The 21,191-nt window shown below is 41.9% G+C and overlaps 2 protein-coding genes across 2 annotated transcripts; both read right to left on the reverse strand.

The window, feature by feature from the left end:
* Positions 1 to 218: 218 nt before the first annotated feature.
* On the reverse strand, positions 219 to 12,410 carry emsy (EMSY transcriptional repressor, BRCA2 interacting). Its single transcript, XM_063014372.1, has 20 exons — positions 12,374 to 12,410; positions 10,766 to 10,914; positions 10,515 to 10,614; positions 10,171 to 10,245; positions 9,893 to 10,068; positions 9,618 to 9,773; positions 8,391 to 8,650; positions 8,045 to 8,279; positions 7,549 to 7,773; positions 7,315 to 7,464; positions 6,257 to 6,430; positions 6,029 to 6,165; positions 5,754 to 5,927; positions 5,455 to 5,656; positions 5,202 to 5,366; positions 4,957 to 5,112; positions 4,191 to 4,318; positions 2,856 to 3,383; positions 1,691 to 2,014; positions 219 to 1,088 (listed from the first exon to the last, which is right to left on the reverse strand). Exons 2-20 carry the CDS (start codon positions 10,869 to 10,871, stop codon positions 891 to 893), a joined length of 3,669 nt encoding a protein of 1,222 aa, XP_062870442.1. The 5' UTR covers positions 10,872 to 10,914; positions 12,374 to 12,410; the 3' UTR covers positions 219 to 890.
* A 1,835-nt stretch (positions 12,411 to 14,245) lies between these two features.
* Positions 14,246 to 20,565, reverse strand: LOC134332391 (NHL repeat-containing protein 3-like). The gene is made up of 7 exons (XM_063014026.1): positions 20,444 to 20,565; positions 18,287 to 18,439; positions 18,047 to 18,197; positions 17,379 to 17,582; positions 16,391 to 16,482; positions 16,190 to 16,302; positions 14,246 to 15,979 (listed from the first exon to the last, which is right to left on the reverse strand). The coding sequence occupies exons 1-7, from the start codon at positions 20,534 to 20,536 to the stop codon at positions 15,733 to 15,735; spliced, it is 1,053 nt and encodes a 350-aa protein (XP_062870096.1). The 5' UTR covers positions 20,537 to 20,565; the 3' UTR covers positions 14,246 to 15,732.
* Between the last annotated feature and the right edge of the window lie 626 nt (positions 20,566 to 21,191).

The raw sequence follows: 21,191 nt of genomic DNA on the forward strand, positions 1-21,191 counted from the left end.
TTGTAAAAAATGCAAGTCTTTGACGTTCTATGTTATATTTTGTGCACTTTGTTAATAAATGTTCAGTGGTTATTTGTGTATCACAGTGGTCACATATCGGTGGGCGCTCTCCCTTTACCAGGTGCAACATTTTAAGTAACAAGAGCTGAACTGAAGTGCTGTTAAGTACCTACACTTACAATATTTATTTATTTACATTATTATATCAAGGTCTCGTACTACAACATGAAGTGAAACATGTTTTTTTTTTTTAATTCTTCAGCATCACATGATGCAATTCGACTCTGACAAAAACACCATCACAGATTCGGATGAAAATCTTGTATTAAAGTTTAGATATAATATAAAATAATGAACTATACATGATCAGATATCAAATCCTGTAACTACACCAGCAGAAGAGCTTCAGATACGACAACGAAACAGAGAAATTCAGCACTGAGGATGAGAATGTACAATTCTATAACTACCAGCGTGTCATGGTAACTTCATTTACATCCTGACGGAACAGCGTGGCGTTATGGGTTAACCAAAGATAAAACTTGACCTCAACTTCTTCCGAATCAAGAGCTCGTGCTCTTATTCCACATCATCGCCTATAAGGTCCATCACAGGTTTGAATGTGAGCAGATAAATACACGCCTGCACTCCTCGGAAAGTCCTGTTATATTACAACAGGACGGCAACTTAAAAAAAAACACAAATATTGTTTCACTTCATCGTACAATACTGATCTGTAATTAAAAGCTATCATGTGAAATGTGCGGAGAACTTCAGAACAGTTACGTTTTACTGTACAATGCTCTTCAGGAAGTTCTTTTCAGGAAAAATTCCAGCCACGCCACCAGTCAAACCACATTCTCCTACTGCAGTGTTCCTGGCGCATCAGTTTACTGAGACTGGTCAGCGCAGGTCTCCATGGGACTGGGCGCCGTGCCCTCGTCGTTGCTGCTGTCCACTTCCTGTTCCATGGTGGCCTCGTCGTCCAGGCGCTGGCTGGTGTAGTCGGTGATCTCCAGAAAGCCGCTGGGCTCCACCACCACGTTCGACTGGCTCGAGTCAGGCATAATGGAGTACTGTGGGATCACCTACAGGTCAGAGATTCATATTGAATGCAGGGACTTTTACAGAAATGATCTGGCCTAAGACTAAACCTGCCACCATTACCTACATACATAGTAATACCAGTCCAAAGTAATTGATGCTTATATAAACATGTTCCTCCCAATGCGCCAGATTAACAGCGCGCACTCGTCTATGAAGGCTTTCCATTAAATCATAAGACTATGATACCCATATATCATATTTATTTTATTTATTTATTAGGATTTTAACGTCATGTTTTACACTCTGGTTACATTCAAGATTGATCAGTTCAAGTCTTTAATGTTAAACACAGACATGGACAATTTTGTATCTCCAATTCACCTCACTTGCATGTCTTTGGACTGTGGGAGGAAACCGGAGCTCCTAGAGGAAACCCACATGGACACAGGGAAGAACATGCAAATTCCACACTGAAAGGACCTGGACTGCTCCACCTGGGGATCAAACCCAGGACATTATTAAAAAAAGACAAATTCGATCTCCCTGAGAGGGACTGGCAACCTGTCCTGAGTGTTTCCTGCCTTTCTCCCAATTAATCTGACCCGGTCTATTTTCTAATCTAGCAGACCTCAAGACCGTTTACCTGTATAACATCCACGTCTTTGCTTTTGGAGACGCGCCCGAAAACGCGTTTGGTGCTGCTGATGAGCGGCGACGTGGAAGCCGCCTTGCTGAAGGTGCCGCGGTCGCTGGACGAACCCACCACCACGGCCTCGGCACCCGGCTCGACCTCGGCCTCCATCATGGAGATCTTCAGGGTATCGGAGGCGCCGGGCTTCTCGGAGCTCGACTCGGCCTGCAGCTTCACGGCCGCCTCGCTGCTGCTGCTGCTGCTGCTCGACACGGGAGGGGAGCCGAACGTAATTTTGGTGACGGCCGCGCCCTGCGTGATGATCGGCTGTTGCACCTGGAAAAAAGTATCGTCAAGACACTCGTATTACTCTATAGTTATGATACTGTTACTACCATATGATTTAATACAGTATTATAGGACTTGTCACACACATCCACGTGAATTTGAGGAGACAGTAGATGGTGTAATTGAGATAAATATTTATATTTATAGTTTGTTTTTATTGACGATAGAATGTAAAGACGAAATTGCCAAGTTGCCCCTTCTTACGTACAAATAAAACAAATCCACCTGCTGGTACGCTGGTCAACAGTACTAGAGGCGGCCGTTGTTAATTCGGGCCTTAAATGGTCCGTATGTTTAATTTGGCACGATTTTTACACCTGATGAAACCCTTCTCTTTATCCCGGCTTGGGACCAGCACTGAGAGTGCACTGATACGTGAACCCCCAGTGGCTTGATTCTTTATTTTCTACAAATTGATGCATTTTCTGCTTTTTTCTCCCCATTTAGCATAGACAATATTAGTCTTCTGCTGCTGGGGATCCCGGCTGCGTTTGAGGAGGGTATATTCGCCTGCCCCACGCCCCCTCTGGCATGTGCGCAGTCCCTTGTGCCCTTCTTATTCAACCATACCTCGGTGGATTCACACATAAGGATCCTCCACTTCTGTACAGGCTAACCAGGGTCCTTGCCCAGCGTTTAAACAACCCACCCAATTTATTAGTCTGCTCTTTTCCCACTAATTGTGCCCGTTAGAAGGCGCACAGCCGACCGGTAGCAAAGCCGAGATTCGAGTGTAGAATCTCAGCGCTGGTGTGCTAGCGGAATATTTCTGTTGTGGAGAGAGTTAATTTCCACTCTAAAACTAGTGTGTATGTGTGTTTGCTGTAACCTGGCTGCTGCTGCTGGCTGCTTTGTCCGAGCCGACGGGGTGGTGAGCCTGCAGTGGCGGCGGCTGAGAGAGCTGCGTGTGTATGTTGGGCCTTTTGTGCGAGCTCGGCGCCTGATGCAGTCGGGGCAGCTGCGGAGTGTGCGCAGGTTTAGCTGCGGGACTGTGTTGAACTCCCGATCCAGAAGGGGTAGAAACGGAGGAGGAGGGAGATCCGGAGGGCTTCTCTATTCTTGGGGTTAACGCTGGAACAGAGGGCCTGACGGTGGGGCTGCTTTTGGAAACTTCGGTCTGCATGGGGGTGGTTTTGGGGGTAGTTTTGGCGGGTGTGATGGTGGGAGGCACGACTGGTTTGCCGGTGATGTGAGAGGGAACGCGGTGCTGCTGTAGCGGAGGAGGTGGAGGAGGAGCAGACGGGGTAGGAAGATTTACGGATCTGTAGAACAATCCAGTTTGAGGGTCTAATGTATCGCCCTCTAAATCGCCCTCTTCCACTACTGTTTGCACCTCAGGCGGCTTGCCAGTGCCCGCCTGCAACACACACACCATTCATAATAAGCACAAAAACACAAAATAGTAGCAGTCAGTTTTGCTAGAACAAGCTGACTTACATAATCTTGTAATTGAATCTCATCCAGTTTTGGGTGGGTTTTAATACACCCAGAGGAACCTAGATTTTAACGGACCTCTATTTAACGGATTTCGGATTTAACGGACAAAATCTGGAAAGCCGAATGTCCGGTCCATTTGTTTAAAATTACCACGAGAAGCATAACATGACCAGTAGTTCAGTAATTGTCAGTGTACCGGTGCACGTCTCTGTGTTTACATGAGTGTGAGGCTTTGGTTTGTCAGGAGGCTCGCTTTGTTCTCGTTCTTTTTTGGCACCTGTAGTGCTTCAGACTCTTTGAGTCCCCACTATATGATCACAACAAAAAAAAACCTCCTCCACATCACAAGGTAAATAAAATTTATCCCCAAAGCGACTTACTGTGAGAGTATACAGTCTGAGCAATTGAGGGTTAAGGGTCTTGCTCAAGGAACCAACAGTGGCAACCTGGCAGTGGTGGGGCTTGAACCAGCGACCTTTCGGTTACTAGTCCAGTACCTTAACCGCTAGGCTACACCTGCCCTGTACACTAAATTTACATTACATATATACATATCTATTTATGTTGTCCATTTTACTGTTGATCACGTGTGCATGTTTAGCACTTTTGTGGACCTCAGTGCTGTGATTTCGTATATTTTCACACCCCCTTGGAAAAAAAACCTCACCGTTTCGGACAATCGCATTTTACAGACCTTTTAGTCAGAGTATCGTACGCAGCGGGGTACCTGAGTGCTGAGTGTGCTGGTGCTGGTGGAGAAAGCAGAGCTGGAGATTTTCACCGTAGAGGACAGACCTGGTGACTGACTGCTGGACACGGTCACCTCACCTCCTCCTGTAGCCTTCCCGGCTTTACCTGAACACATTCAGAGATCATTAATTCAGCATGTTTTATACACAAAATCTACTGCCTATAAATATATCAAAACACACATTGTCACAAAAGGGAATTGAATGACTTGCTGATTGTTTAGATAGATAGATAGATAGATAGATAGATAGATAGATAGATAGATAGATAGATAGACACACAGGCAGACAGATAGATAGACAGACAGATAGACAGACAGACAGATACACAGATGGATAGATAGTCAGACAGACAGACAGATAGATAGACATACAGACAGATAGATAGATAGATAGATAGATAGATAGATAGATAGATAGATAGATAGATAGATAGATAGATAGATAACTTTATTAACCCCATAGGGAAAGTCAGTTATTACAGCAGCTCAAGATACACTAAAGCAAAAGTATTAAAGTACACAGGTATTAAATTACACAGGTATTAAAGTACACAGGTATTATTGTAGGACACTATGTAATTAAATAAATAGAATAAGAAGTGTAGTATGTAATATAAAAAGTGTCTTGCAGTAAATATTAACAGGAGTGTAAAAGAGAGCCTAAATCATGCTCCACGAGTCTATCTATTTTTGTACTGTTTAGAAAAATTCCATACGAGCGCATCAGAAAGGTTAACAGTACCGACAGCGGTGGCGTTCGCTGGGGTGTCGGGCTCGCCTGCGGCCTGGCCCGAGGGCTCGGGTGACTGTCTCCTCTCAGCGGGCATCTGCATGGGCACTGCCATTTGACTCAGATCGATCGTGTGCGCCCGGGGTTTGGCCTCGACCTTTTCCTTCGCTGATACACAAGAGAGGAAAACAGGAGCTGATTATGAGCTCACAAAAACATGGAACACAAAAGACACACACACACACACACACACACACCTGTGGTCTGCTGCAGCTCTAGCAGGGCTTTAATGGTGGACGTGGCAGACTGAGCCTCTTTACTTATGTCCTGGTAAATGATGGTGGGACTTGCTTCCACTGACACCTCCTGCTCTGTCCAGTCCTGAGCCCTCGAGCTGATAACATGGACCACCGACTGGGTGTCTAGAGAAACGTGGAAAACATGAGCGGGCCCACTGTGACCCTGACCAGGATAAAGCATAAGGTTTACAGAAAAATAATAGGATTGTACCATGAGAGCTGTCTGAGGATGCTGCGCCGCTGTCCACGTAAGCCGGAGACGCATTCTTGTGCGCCCCCTCCTGGCTGGAGCCTGGTACCACACCAGCCTCAGGGCCACGGGTCACCTGCTGCAGCGTCTCGCTGACCAGCTGCCTCGTCTGTTCGTTCACCACAGCCGTCTGAAACGCCATGGGCTTCGGCTTTATCAGCACCTGAGCAGCAAGACATTCCGGTAGATGATGTCAGGTGCTAAAACTATATATGTTATATAAGTACGTGAAGAAATGAGGAAAGGTCTCCGTGTCGGACCTGAGTCTTGCCCTGTTGGCCGTAGACGATCTTAGTGGGGATGAGCTTGGTAGTGGTGGATGGCTGCATGGCCGATACCAGATTTTTCGGCTGAGTTACGATCATCTTGGTTATGGGCCGAGGTGCCGTGATGATAGCCGGCTTCGTCCCCACAGCCTGCAGAGCCTTCTCCCCCTGAGACACATATCATCTTTTAATTGACCTTAATATTCATCTTTAATTGTATTTATGGGAGTAAATAGTAAAAAGTTTGAAAGTGAGGATTACAATCTCACCCCAGCATTTAGGAGCGTGGTGACGACGTTCTTCCCGGGTAAACCCTGGATGGTGGTTCCTTTCCCAGTGGTTTTCTGCACCACAATGACATTAGGCTTGGAGGTCATGGGTATAGTGGTGATCTTTGTGGTGGTACCTGCCATTTAAAAACAAAACATAGACATGATATCACAGCTTCACTTTAATTTTTCTGTCAATTCCTTTACGTTTGCATGTCTAAATATTACCAGACACCATGCTGGAGCTGATGATCTTCCCACCCAGTGAGGCCAAAGACTTGGGCACCACTGTTATAATGCTGCCGCTGGTGGTTTTGACATATGTGGTCCCAGCTGGCGCCGTTGCCATTCGCGCTCCGATAGAGGGGGCCACAGAAGGCCGGGTGTAGGTAGCCGGGGTTCCTGCACACATACATCACATGCAAGTTTTACCTTCTACTCAAATGCTGTGCAAATTGTTCAATTGCAGCCCAAACGGATAAAGAATGGGTATCTGGGTAAAGACAGGACAGCCAAAGTGATGTAATCAAAACCAGTCAAACACATTTAAATTAGAGGTATTTTGTCATGCCTGATGCTTTAATAAAGGTCGTGTAGGTAGAATTTAGAATTTGAATAGAATCAAATGAACGGAAAGCCCATTACTATTGGTGCGGTTCATTCTGACGACAGAAAGCCTACACAGGGGACTTCAAAAGGGGAAAAGCCCACAGCGGTCATTTATAATGACACTGCAAATATTCCAAACTCCGTTATTTCTATATAATCTCAAATAGGTTCTTTAGATTAATAGCTGCAATGAACAAATGTAATCATTGCTAATGAACAATATGCAGCAGTGTTTTGTTAACTGAGCAAAAAAATATAATATTTATGAGTCTAAGTTACTGTTTTCCTGCTTAATATTAGGGCAATGCTCATTGTCAGAGTATTATAATCATACTGTATTGGTATTATGCCTAAAAAGATAGAAGACAATGCTTACTGAATACTCAAAATGCTATTTTTTTTTAACATATGGAGCAAAGCATATAACATAACTAAAAACAATCAATTATTCTTTATATTTTTCTATGCAAATCCAGAGCTTTGACTGAAAAACTTCATCTGAACCGTTGATTAATGCTGATATTAAGCAAATCCACAATGTGTTGATCAAATTAACAACAACAATAAAAAAAGCATGTCTGCACAAGACATGATGTTAAAAACGATAAAGTCTGCATTAATAAATCCCAACCTCAAGCTTAGAACGAGTGTGAAAACGATCGGTGCAGTCAGTGTACCTGTAGGGGTGGAGACCAGTTTTGTGGTCATGATGGCTCCATTGCTGCTCACCACCATGATGGGAGCGGAGCTGCTACTCGTCATGGCCGCAGTCGAGGGCTTCGGTAAGATCTTACTGGGCTGCATCTGCTGTGTAATGATCTTCACACCTACACACACAGGTACACATTATGTACACACATGTACACATACTGGTATTCAAGGCTCTGTGCAGGGTTGATTTGGGTTCTGACCTGATTCCTGTTTGATCTGTATGGTGGGTTTGGGCCCCGAGCCAGCGAAAGACGTCTGAAGTGTGGACGAAACAGAAGAGCCAGACAGACTCTTAGGGGACATGGATTGCTGCTGCTGTTGGAGTTGGTGTTTGGGGAACTGGAGGATCTGAGACGGAGAGCCCACCAGAGTCTTGGGCGAGGGAAGTCTGGCAGAGGCGACTTTCACTGCTGCTGACGACCCGGCTAAACAACACACGTAATGGATTGCAGGCATAATTAATGACACATACATATACTTCACCTTATATATCTATATCTATATATATAAATTAACACACACACACTAATGCACTAGTGTTAATAATTTTCTAAAGAAACCCACGCAGACACGTGGAGAACATGCCAACTCCACACAGAAAGGATCGAACCCAGGACCTTCTTGCTACGAGCCACTGTGTCGCCCAGTAATAAAACACTAGCTCACACACACACACACACACACACTTTTACTTACTTTGCGATACGGTTGACATGACTACCGTCGGGGTGGAGGACACCACGGTTGTCACAGCGACAGAGCCAGAACTGGTGGCAGAGGTGTTAGCCGCTGAAATCACCATGGTCTGCTTCTGAGTGGACGAGGTCACTCCTGAGCTGGACACGAGCTTGGACACAGCCGCGTAATTGTGCGACTTGGAGAGGATGTTCGGTACGAAGCTGGAGCCCGCGGACGTCGTAACAATGATGACCTGAGAGGAGAAGAAATCGTTCGTGAAATGACATACACATACGGTCATTCCTTTTTAAGCTGAAAAGCAAACAAGGTCCAAACGAGAGGAGTGTGATGATTACGGACTGACCTTCTGGGTGGTGGCGTTTGTGGCCTGTGTGCTGGGCTTGGTGAAGGTGATTTTCACCGGAGACATGTGTGGCGGCAGAGAGTTGGCGATGCTCTGCATCAGGTTGGTCATCTTGGGGCTGCCGCTTACCGGCACCGCAATGCTCTTTGTGGAGGGCAGGATCACCTTAGGGACCTCCTTCAGCAGCACGGGGGAGGAGCCGGAGGAGTTGGTCCGCCGGCGCTTGCGGGGCTTTTCGTCCTCGTCCGAGCAGCTCACGCCTGAGGAAGGAATCGAGAGTCAGAATTAAAGGGCCATTAGGTGACGTATCACTTTTGAATAGGTAGGAAGCTGAATATACACCGATCAGCCATAACATTAAAGCCACCTCTTTGTTTCTACACTCACTGTCCATTTAATCAGCTCCACTTACCATATAGAAGCACTTTGTAGTTCTACGATTACTGACTGTTTCTCTGCAGGCTTTGTTAGCCCCCTTTCATGCTGTTCTTTAATGGTCAGGACCCCCACAGGACCACCACAGAGCAGGTATTATTTAGGTGGTGGATCATTCTCAGCACTGCAGTGACACTGACATGGTGGTGGTGTGTTAGTGTGTGTTGTGCTGGTATGAGTGGATCAGACACAGCAGCGCTGATGGAGTTTTTAAACACCTCACTGTCACTGCTGGGTTGAGAATAGTCCACCGACCAAAAATATATCCAGCCATCAGCGCCCCGTGGGCAGCGTCCTGTGACCACTGATGAAGGTCTAGAAGACGACCGACTCAAACAGCATCAATAGATGAGCGATCGTCTCTGACTTTACATCTACAAGGTGGAACAACCAGGTAGGAGTGTCTAATAGAGTGGACAGTGAGTGGACACGGTATTTAAAAACTCCAGCAGTGCTGCTGTGTCTGATCCACTCATACCAGCACAACACACACTAACACACCACCACCATGTCAGTATCACTGCAGTGCTGAGAATGATCCACCACCTAAATAATACCTGCTCTGTGGTGGTCCTGTGGGGGTCCTGACCATTGAAGAACAGCATGAAAGCAGGTTAAAAAGCATGCAGAGAAACAGATGGACTACAGTCAGTAATTGTAGAACTACAAAGTGCTTCTATATGGTAAGTGGAGCTGATCAAATGGACAGTGAGTGTAGAAACAAGGAGGTGGTTTTAATGTTATGACTGATCAGTGTATATCTGTGTAACTGTGTGTGTGATGCAGACTTACTCTTCACGTAGACCGTACTCCCGCTGGGTAGCACCACCACATTGGAAGCCGGGCTTACAGGTCGGGGTGACTTGACAGCAGTTGCGGTGCTGCAACTGGGAGTGGATACACTGGGAGGCGTGGCTGTTGTGCTGGTGTACGAATAACAAACCACCACTGCAAAAAAAGAGACAATTAATAAACCCAAGAACAGCTGGGGGTTCGAACCCTGATCCCTGCAGTCGTGGGCTAGCTGAAAAATGTGCTTTACACAGCTGTATATTTAAGCCATTTACCTTCTTTGTTGCCCGTCTCTGAAGGCAGAAGCAGTGACGAGTTCTGGTGTGCCGTGGCACTGGCGACCGCATTGGCCGTCACAGTAAAAGCCGTCTGAGGCACCAGTCTGGGCATCAGAGGGACCAGTCTCCTGCCCTCGATGGACCACTCGGAGGAGCTGTTCGGCCCGGACATGCTATTAAAAACAATAAAAGCGATGATAAACAAATAAAAAGTGTAAATGCAGTAAATACGTAGTTGAAGTCGCTGTGGGATGCATGTAGTACGTAAGTCTTACTGGTACGCGATGGTTGTGAGGCGCTCATCGTTCACTGCTCGCCGCACCTCTGCCCGATGACGCTCGGTTGAGATGCTGAACAAATATAAGAATTAATTACAAATATTACTTATATTAGCTTATATTGTATAAATACAGTTTTAGAATTATGTTGAGATTAAATACCACAACAATAAAAACGGCTAAACTACTAAAGAACTATTAAAGAGAAAAGTAACAGCTGAGGGGGGTGTAAAGGTCACATGGAGCTTAGCGTAACTGCAGTATGGTTCTGCATGGGAACCAAACCCTGACAGGTGATAAGAAGTGCTCACCTTTCCTAGCAAATAAACTAGATTATCTACCTTAAGACCTTGGTGAGCTCCCCGAGCAGATCCTTCTTGTCCTTGGTGAGATCTCCCTGTGCACGGAGCGCAGTGATCACTCCGGCGTACGCCTCCAACTCTGCGCACAAATGCACACAACAGTTAGGACAAAGATGTTAACGGCATTCCTGGTTTTAACAACCGATCTGATCTAAGCTAAGCTTCACAGCCTGAGTTATTAAGTCATGTGCCACACAAAAACAAACTCATCAAAAACAAGAGCATCTCACCCAGCTTGCGCAGGATCCGTTTACATTCATCTCGGCTGAGATCGAGAAGTGTTGGCCACACCACCGGCATGGTGCCTGCCAGCTGGGGCTTCTCCTGCTGAATCATCCACTTCACGTACGGGCAATAATGATCAAATGTTTCCTTCCTTCTGAAAACAGAACGAGCAAAATGAGACTGGTGGACATGTAAACGATAAAAATATATATGTATAAAACTGTCAGAATCTTAAACCTGGTGGGGCTTGAATCAGTGACCTTTCGATTACACGTCCAGTACCTTAACCACTAAGCAACCACTATCTCTGATATGCGTAGTTTGAGGTTATTACAGTTTTATTTTACATTTTCGGCATTTAGCAGACGCTTTGATCCAAAGCGACGTACAGTACTGTGACAGTACACAGTCTAAGCAATTGAGGGTTAAGGGTCTTGCTTAAGGGTCCAACAGTGACAACCTATCAATGGTGAGCCTTGAACCAGCAACCTTTTGATCACTAGTTCAGTACCTTAACCACTAGGCTACAACTGCCCTATATATACACTTTTTACAGGTTATACAAGTACTGATTGTAGCCCATCTGTTTTTTGGTACAAGTTGTCACCCATTGTAGCCTATCTATCTATATAAAAGGGACCCCTGTTGACCACACATTATTTATATTATTATAAAGACGTGGTTTATTTATTTATTAGGATTTTAACGTCATGTTTTACACTTTGGTTACACTCATGACAGGAACGGTAGTTACTCATTACACAAGATTCATCAGTTCACAAGTTTAATGTCAAACACAGTCATGGACTGTGGGAGGAAACCGGAGCTCCCGGAGGAAACCCACGCAAACTCCACACAGAAAGGACCCGGACCGCCCCACCTGGAGATCGAACCCAGGACCTTCTTGCTGTGACACCCACTGAGTCCCACTGAATAATTATGAGGTAGTGTGTGTTCCAATAGTAGGAGTGTAGCAGGTGCTGCAGTGTTGTTGGGATTTTTAAATACTAAGCACAGATGGGCGACAATCAGTAATTGTAAGTGGAATCGACTCGAAGACTCGGTTCTTTGAGGAGTCGACACCGAATCGAATCGCTTCAGTAGGTAGAGGCGGGTCGGTCTGTTATTAGCTAACACACTTCTCTATTACAAGTAATCTAAAATAAAAACAGCAGAATTTGTAACTGTGAATGCCCTGCTGTCACCAAACGGACTAAAATATTAAAAATAAATAATAATTTAAGTGATACTGATGGCACGGATGCTGTGGCATCGATGCCCTTGTTTACCCAGTGTTGGGATAGTTTGACAACGCAATGGCTGCGTTCCAATTCCACAATTAAGACTCACTACGTAGTACAAAAGAGTAACTAATAGGGAATCAATTAGACATACTATTTAGTAATGTAATACGCGATTTAGGACACAGCCCATGTCTTTCAAACCTAACCAGCGAGCGGCTTTTTTCTTCCAGCTATAAAACAACGTTAACCAACCAATACAGAAATCTCCTTCTAATATTACACTGTGACATAAACCACAACATTGTGTAAGGTACCACTTGACTACTTGACTGATCTGCGTTGGCGAATATAAACAAAACAAACACAAACCTTTGCTAGATTCGCTCCCTACAGTCCGCCATGTTTAATGTTTGATCTTTTTCAACAGAGCCGAGCGGCCCATACAACAGCCCACAGAAAAGCAGTAATACATTAAAAAACCCTGATAAAAGAAGAACATTTTGTGTTCACTTTTTGGCGACACAAAATCGTAATAAAATGCATATTAATATGAAGTATTTATATGAAATTTTGTTTATTATAACTGAGGCTGAAGTATCGTTTTACACAGGCACATTTCCAGCATCTCTGTAAGGTCCTACACAAATAACAAAAGCTGTACTGCGGTCAAGTGTCCAAAATAAACCTCACTCCCTATTCCCTAAATATTTAAAATGCTTAAAATGTATCTGCACCCTTCATCCTTTCGACTCTGACATTATCAAGATAAACTAAGAACTTCTTAAATGTGCTTAATATTCTATCATTTGGTTTTAGGCAGGATTTACAAAAGGAGTCTCCCTAAATAGTGCACTATTTAGTAAGTAGAGTGTGATTTCGGATACAGCCCGCGAAAAGCAGCGTATGTTGTTATGCTTAGGATAGCAATAGTGTCAGATTTTATTGTTGTAATAATGCCTACGTTTACTGTCAGTAAAGCAATCCCTCCTGTTTAGTCTGGTTTTCCTTAAAAAACATGACAATAGGTGGAATGGTTATAAATTCCCCAAAGTGAGGGAAATGTGTGGCAGAAATTCCGAGTGTTTCACTGCGACCCTAGTCATGATGCACTACAATTAACACACTATTTTACACATAGCTGATTGAAATCCTGATTGTGAACACACAAAACCAATGATGGCTTATTGGTATCAAAAGAAAAAAGGGTAAAATGTACCCAGTAAAACCTTCCAACTCCAATATTACATTCATTTATATTTGTTTATTAGGATTTTAACGTCATGTTTCACACTTTGGTTACATTCATGACAGAAACGGTAGTTACTCATCACACAAGGTACATTAGTACAAGTTTAATGTCAAACACAGTCATGGACAGTCATGGACAATTTTGTATCTTCAGTTCACCTCGCCTGCACGTCTTTGGACTGTGGGAGGAAACCGGAGCTCCCGGAGGAAACCCACGCAGACACGGGGAGAACATGCAAACTCCACACAGAAAGAACCCGGACAGCCCCACCTCGGGATCGAACCCAGGACCTTCTTGCTGTGAGGCGACAGTGCTACCCACTTAGCCACCGTGCCGCCCCCCTGGTCATGATAAGCTACAATTTACACACTATTTTACACATAGCTGATTGATATCCTGATTGTGAACACACAAAAACAATAATGACCTATTGGTATCAAAAGAAAACAGGGTAAAATGTACCCAGAAAAACCTTTCAACTCCAATATTTATATTACATTAATTTATAACATAATTTAAGATATAATAAGATTTAAGATAAGTTTTGAATTCTACAGAACTAGCTGCAATCAGACCTGGCTTTGTTTAATTAGCTAAACTGGCATATCAATTTAATTAGGTAAACTGGTTAATTATCAAAAGTAAAATAGGTAAATTAATTAATCATTAATTTTCAAAAACACCTTTTTTTTTTAGCTCTTCATTATGGGTGATCACATGTAGGGGAAGTGTAAAATTCATAGTAAAATGGCAATTTTATCTATTCAAGATAAATCCACAACACAGTGAAGTGTTTAAAAGGTCAAGGGGCTTGAATACTTTCCACTATAGTCTACTGTTTCCAAACATTTAATTTAATTTCTATAGGCCTATTATTCGTATATACAGTATTGATGCCTTTGTATGGTCTGCAAGCCTGTATTTTAAAATTGGGAACAACTGGTTTAAAATATAGTAACATCTCTCAGAGGCATTAACAGAGCTGACACAGATGAAGCTGTGAAAACGGCTTTAATAATTCACATCATTTTTGATCCAACAGTGGTGTACAGTTCTTCAACACAGCTGCTCTTTCAGTTGATACTGTTTAGGTTTTGTTATTTGTACTCACATGCTGATTTACATTGTATTCCGTTGTTAAACAGTCTGAAGCAAATTAATAATGTCAGCACATACACATAAAAAAGGTAAAGAGCACTGCTCAATATCAAAACACGGATGGTCCCGGATGGTGCATTAATGAAAGCACAATACCTGATCTACATACATAATACAAACAGTTTAATCACTTATCCTTGTGTGTACTTTACAAAATATACTGTAAGGTTATTGTAACCAGGTATATCCTGTACATTTTACCTATTTTAGCTCCAATTCCAGTATCAGAGCTGTTAGTTTACATTTTAAGACATGGCACAGTGACACTGTAAGCAATTACACTCAAACAAACAAGTTATGTAAACTTAAGTTGCATTAGTAGCTATCTGAAGCACAGTTTGGGTCCTTCATTCAGACTCTTGCATTTAGTTGTATCACATCAGGTAAAATCAACACCTTTACAGCATTTGTCAAATCAACTAAAAAACATGTCAAATCCAACCCAATAATAATCCAGCATTTTTGTCCGGTACTGGCCAAATACTTTTTTGTTTTTTGACCAGATGATTAAGTTTTGAATAAGGCTATTTGGTTTGAGCAAGGCGTGATGCCTTTAAATTACCTAAACCTCTCCTTCCAACTACACAGATTAAACAATCTAAAATTTGGCGTCCGAGGAAGAAAAGGACGGATTGAATCTAATCATCTTGACACTCCTACTGAAAACTCCTACTGTGTTTTTGAGGCACTGGCAAATAATGGGGGAGAATACTGGAAGATAAGCGTGGTACCTGTGCGTCTGGTCTCTGTTAGAATCTGTCACTGGCTGGTGAAGAAGCGACTGGCTGCTTCACACAGGTCAATTTTCAAAATTCATATAGAAAACAAAAAGGTGTGTCTGCTGGTTGTGGTTCTCCTAAGATCGGGAGTGAAGGATTGCTGGATTGGGGAGAATATTAGGGGGGAATATAAAACATGGAAGGCAATACACCACTTTCCCATAGTAATGATAACAGTAGATTGCACATTAATATTCAATATAACACAAAGTTCAAGCAAAATATAATTCACACTTTTGAAACCACTTTAAACCCTAAAGAAAAAAAAATACATCACATAATTGTACAGATGTACAATCTGAGTACAAGTCCAGCTTTTACCTTTAAACTTTTCCTCCACCTAAAACCAGTACTGTATCTACATAACTGTTAAAGTACTTTGATTAAGCTGAACATTTAAATAAAGTGCTTTACTCGCTGTACCTGCTTTCTCCTCATGAGGTTATTACAAATGTACATCAGTCTCAGCGATACTAAGTAACACGCTCAAACCGTGCGAGTTCCCCCTTAACCGAGTAAACCGAGCGACCACGGTCTCAGATTTAGAGTATGTTGCTTTCAGACATGATGGGTATGAACCTCTGAGCCTGCTGACCGCCGATTTCTGCCACGTAAAGCTCCCCAGTTTTCTGATCCAGATCCACCAGGTGAGGTTTGATGTCTTCGGCCAGCTGGATGGAACTGACCACTTTACACTGACCGATGATTCCAACAGGTGGAGCCTCCAGCAGAGAGATGCGGTTAATGTTCAGCTGTGCAACCACCAGGTATTTCTGATCAGGTGTGAGTCTGTAGGGAGGGAAATAACAGCACTGGGATGTAACGGATACAGGCTTTACATTTTAAAGCGCATACATTCAACCACACATGGGTCTGGACTATGTAGAAAATGTAACGTGATGCTGACATTCATTTGTTTGTTGACTGAAAATAATTTAATAGTTGTTTGGATCCCTGCAATGTCCAAACACAGTTACTTTACCATTTTTCCTCCCTTACCTTACAGAGTAAGGTGCATCATCAGTGAAGCAGCTTCCCCATGAGCCCAGCCAGTCCCCCGTCACCGAGTTAAACACCTGAATCCGCTTATTTCCTCGATCAGCAACCCACACCTTCCACACAACACACAAAAACGTTCCCGAACTCAAAAACGGAGCCAATAAACAGTCTGTAAAGAGGCCAAGAATGTGTTAAACATACTCTCTGATAATTATCCACGGCCACACTGTGAGGGATGTAGAACTGTGCGAGTCCCTGTCCTTCTTCTCCATGCATCCACACCATCTGCAGGTCTAGAGAGAAAGCACATGATTACAACCGGCACTTTACTCTAAAAGTGATGCCATTCAATCACTGAGAAGAACAAATTAAACAATGATTGTTGTAAAAACGTAACATTTTACATTTTTGGCATTTAGGAGATGCTTTTTTATCCAAAGCGACTTACAGCTGTGACAGTACACAGTCTAAGCAATTAAGGGTTAAGGGCCTTGCTCAAGGGCCCAACAGTGGAAACCTGGCAGTGGTGAGAACCAGCTTGAACTGGCAACCTTCTAATTACTGGACCAGTATCTTAACCACGACGCTACAACTGCCCTTGGAATTAAAGGTTGGAACCCTTAACTGCTTAGATTATTTTTAATAATGTATTTATTTAGATTTTAATTCCATGTTTAACACATATGTGTCATTTTATGGCAAAATAGGTACAGTATTATGTTTCTGTCTCTTTATTTTATCTTGTTTTTTATATTTTGGGCCATTTTATTTGTTTTTAATAGAAGCAGCTGCTTGATGCAGCAAACGTGGATGAAAATGTAAGGTCATGCTGAATTTAATGCCTGCAAAAGGATTAAAATATAGTAAAACAGGAGCAGGTTTGCCACCGTATTCCGTTACCTTTCCCTTTCACAACATTTTATAATCATTTAGGAATTAAACACCAATTAATCCAGTTTAAAAAAAGGTTTTTGGTTCTTTTTCTCCTATTCAAGTCGGATATGCAGCCAGTATTAACCAATTAGGTCTTTGCTTTTATATAGTATAGGACATATATGAATTAATCTAGCAGTGCACACTGATACTGTTTAAAGTCTATCATTATTCTGTATTTAACTTTTAATTCATATAATTATTATATTCTAGTTTATTCTTTTGATTTTATATTTGTTAGACAAAAAAAAAGCACCTTTAGAGAGCTTGATGAGGCGGTTGTTCATTCCTCCGTCTCCGTCCACGATATAAATCTCTCTGGTGGAGTCGTGGATGAAGATTTCAGCGGGCTGGTCGAACTGTAGTGGGCTGAGACCAGAGCCAGCCTTCCCTGCCGAACCCAGAACCTGCAGCAACTTCCCTGATGGGGAGTACTGCTTTATAGTGTGACCATACGGCCCTGCAGACAGACACACACACACACCTTTCAGTTTTACAGACTTCCAAACTGTTGCAACTAGTATAATCAGCACAAGTGAATATATTTATACTTATACATGTAAATAATTACACTGGAGTATTCGCTGCCCTACTATAGGAATACATTCCTCCTTAGACTAAAGTGCATGCAGAGTAAGATTTTGATTACATATATATATAATAACCAAACAGATTTACTGTAGTACCACATAATCAGGTGTCTACAATGAAAAATAACTAGGCACAGAATCATTATACAGTACCTGCAATTCCACTGTTCACCGCCAGACGGAGCCAAAAATCACGTTGTAAATTCATACTGTTCTAGTTGTTTCTAACTTATTATTGTATTTTTAAATAATAATAAACAATAAATAATAAACATGATCGTTTGCACACATTTATATTTTTAACAATAAAGTCATAGACTCTGAATTAACTTACCATTACCCACATCTGTTATCCAAACTGAGGGGTCTTTCGCTGCACTGGCCAGAAAAATCCCATGTGGCATCTCCAGAGTGCTGGTGTTCCAGGCTTGTAGGAACTCTCCATCTGTGCTAAACACCAACACTTTGGGCACATTCTCACCTCTCTGTATAGTATAAGAAGGTATGTACGCACGTTATATTTCTGTATCATGTGATCAGGCAGTAAAACGGGTGTAAATGTAATCAAACTCACCTGTGCAACGTACACTGTACCAGCCAGATGATTAACAGCCACTCCGAAAACCTGTCCAGTAAAATGCTCAGAATATTTGGGCCAGGACACGTCCAGTTTATAGAAGGACTTTGCCAAATTGTTAAAGTCTCTTTTCCACCCTGATGCCACAGACTGCGCGCACACACACACACACACACACACACACACACACACACACACACACACACAAAACAGCAAAAATGAAGTTCAGATGCAGGTACAGCCTACTGGAAAGTGTGTTTAAGATCGCCGTGTTCCACACACACCTTCAACATTAATCTTAGATGATTTTTGCCACACCCATTGCTAAGACTTGTATAAAACAATTACCTAAAGTAAACTATATGCTTCTCCTTCTGTGACAACAGTTTGGAAGGTCAGTTCCTGTTTGAGCCAGTCCAGAAAGGCCGTGTTTTCTTCTTTCGTGTTTTCAAGAAAATAAGGTTTAACAATTATTTATTTGCATTCTTAGTTTTCTTGGGACTCCATCATCACCAAACAATTAATTTTTTTTTTTTACTAGTGTACACAGCAGTTTGTTAATGAACTACTACTACCAAACAGTTGAGATGATCACAAATATGATGATGGATGATTTTTCAGCCACTGACTTAAAGTAGGTTAGAAAGGCTGTTTTCTTAAAACCACAGTGTCGTCTAAAATAGTTTTGATTTTAGCATGTCAACCAAGATTATTTAAGTAATTTCAAAGTAAGTTCAAGCAAATGGTTGAGCAGAACATTAAAGGGTAAAAGTAAAATCTCAAGATCACAACTTTATCTTACCGATAACATGTCTGTCTTGTGTTCTTCTGATAAAGGATTAAGAAAAGTGACTTTATGGTGATTTTTGGCAGGTAAGACCATGTACAAATAACATCATACAGACTAAACATGTTATCAGTTAACAAATAAGTGTTATTTCTTTTTTATCTCATGCTCTCAAGAAAATGACTCTTAGAGATCGTTCTCGAGATCACAAGAAAACAAAATCTCCAGAAAACGATTAAATAACTCGTGATCTTGAGATAACAGAAGCTGTTTTTGAGATCATCTGATAAAAGAACACACGGCCTTGCTGGACTTCCCTATTTGTACGAAGCAGATTCCAGTGAGGACGAGTTTGACTAGTTTGGTTTGTATAATTGCAAGCCAGCCAGACAGTTAAATATGGTGACTGGGACGTGTTTTGCCATCATGTTGATGTAAAAAAAGCAAATAATAAAATGATAAAGATGTAGTTGTAGCCTAGCAGTTAAGGTACTGGATTACTAATCATAAGGTCACTGGTTCAAACCCCACCACTGCACTGCCAGGTTGCCCTTGTTGTTGGGCCCTTGAGCAAGGCCCTTTACCCTCAGTTGCTTAAATACTGTATACTGTAAGTCACTTTGGATAAAAGCGTCTGCTAAATGCCAAAAATGTAAATGTAAATGTAATGTAATGAAGATGACTGATAGTGTTTGACTGTTGGCCATCCCATTCCAACACCTTACTTTAATAAGGTACTTTAATGCATCTATTTGCAATATATAAGGCTGAAACATGTGAACCCAATTATTAGGATGGATGTTTGTCATATAATACTTTGTTTACCTAAAATATTTATCTAAATAATGACAGTTTACGTTTATCAGTGTGAGTTATGTGGCTTAATAGTCCAGGTAACAGTGTTCCATACAGCAGGTCTATTGGAATTTTGTTCTTTTTAATAAAAACTTGTCTGGTAAAGTCGAAACATTTGAGAGCTTAGGTTGCACCTAGGAATATGTCTGGTTATGTCTATGGTGCAAAGCATTTGTGATGACAGGTAATGAATGATATGTGACAAGAGACTCAAAATTAACAACAAAAGTGTGCGGAACACTGTGACTACAGACCCAGGACCTACAGATAATTCTAGCTTTGAGTTAATGTAATACACACTATCTGTTATTTTACAGCTGAAGCAAAAACACGTATACTTCTTACAACATTATTCAAGATTTATATAAAAATTTAGATCACAATGTATTAGCAAAGCTAGCATTGAGAAGCTACAGTGAGCCTATGCTATGCTATGCTAGCTAGCTAGCACAGGTGTAACCCAGCGATCTCTGATGATTGATATATTTATATTAAAAATTAAGTAAACTTACGTGTGAATTGATGGTGCTGTGCAAGATAAACATGACGAGAAGGATTATCGCCATTATAGTGCTAATTAAATACAGATGACTTCTTTTTCCCATGTAGAAACACAACAGCGTCTGTACACACTGATCAACTAGTCGTTCATGTGCTGCTGGTTCATGAACAGGTTATAATTACCTGACAGCCACGATCACAAGACTTAAACCAGATTACTTTAGTCTGACTGTAGTTATTAGGTATAAAACATTAACTATCTGCTTTGTCCAGCTTTGGGCAACAAATATCTATTGCATTCCAGCTTTTTAATATCTCAGAAGAACTCCATGGAGGTCAAAGTAAATTTGAATTTATCTGTAAAAAGCATTTGCCCCTCTGAGTTTTTCTTTTTCTTTCTTTATTTTCATATTTAGTATCCTCATATAAAATGTAATATGAAGTTTTAAGAGATCATTTTATTTATTATAGGAAAAAATATAATATAGGATAATATTCCTTTATTGATCCCCATGAGTAAAATTCGAAAATAAAGGATATGCAACACATATATCACCCCATGTGAAAAGCAATTATCTAATAACCGCTTGTGCTACATTTCCATAAACTGCAGATCAGTCTTTTTACATTGCTGTGAAGGAATCTTGACCCAGAAGGACCTGCCCCAGAATTCCAACAGGATAAACTATGGTTGTTGAGGTACAGTGATGAACCAGGTGTGTTGTTAAACATCTCAAAAGAAATCTCTAGATGTAAAAG

The sequence above is a fragment of the Trichomycterus rosablanca genome, chromosome 18 (genome assembly GCF_030014385.1).
Source record: "Trichomycterus rosablanca isolate fTriRos1 chromosome 18, fTriRos1.hap1, whole genome shotgun sequence".
Taxonomy (NCBI): Eukaryota; Metazoa; Chordata; class Actinopteri; order Siluriformes; family Trichomycteridae; genus Trichomycterus; species Trichomycterus rosablanca.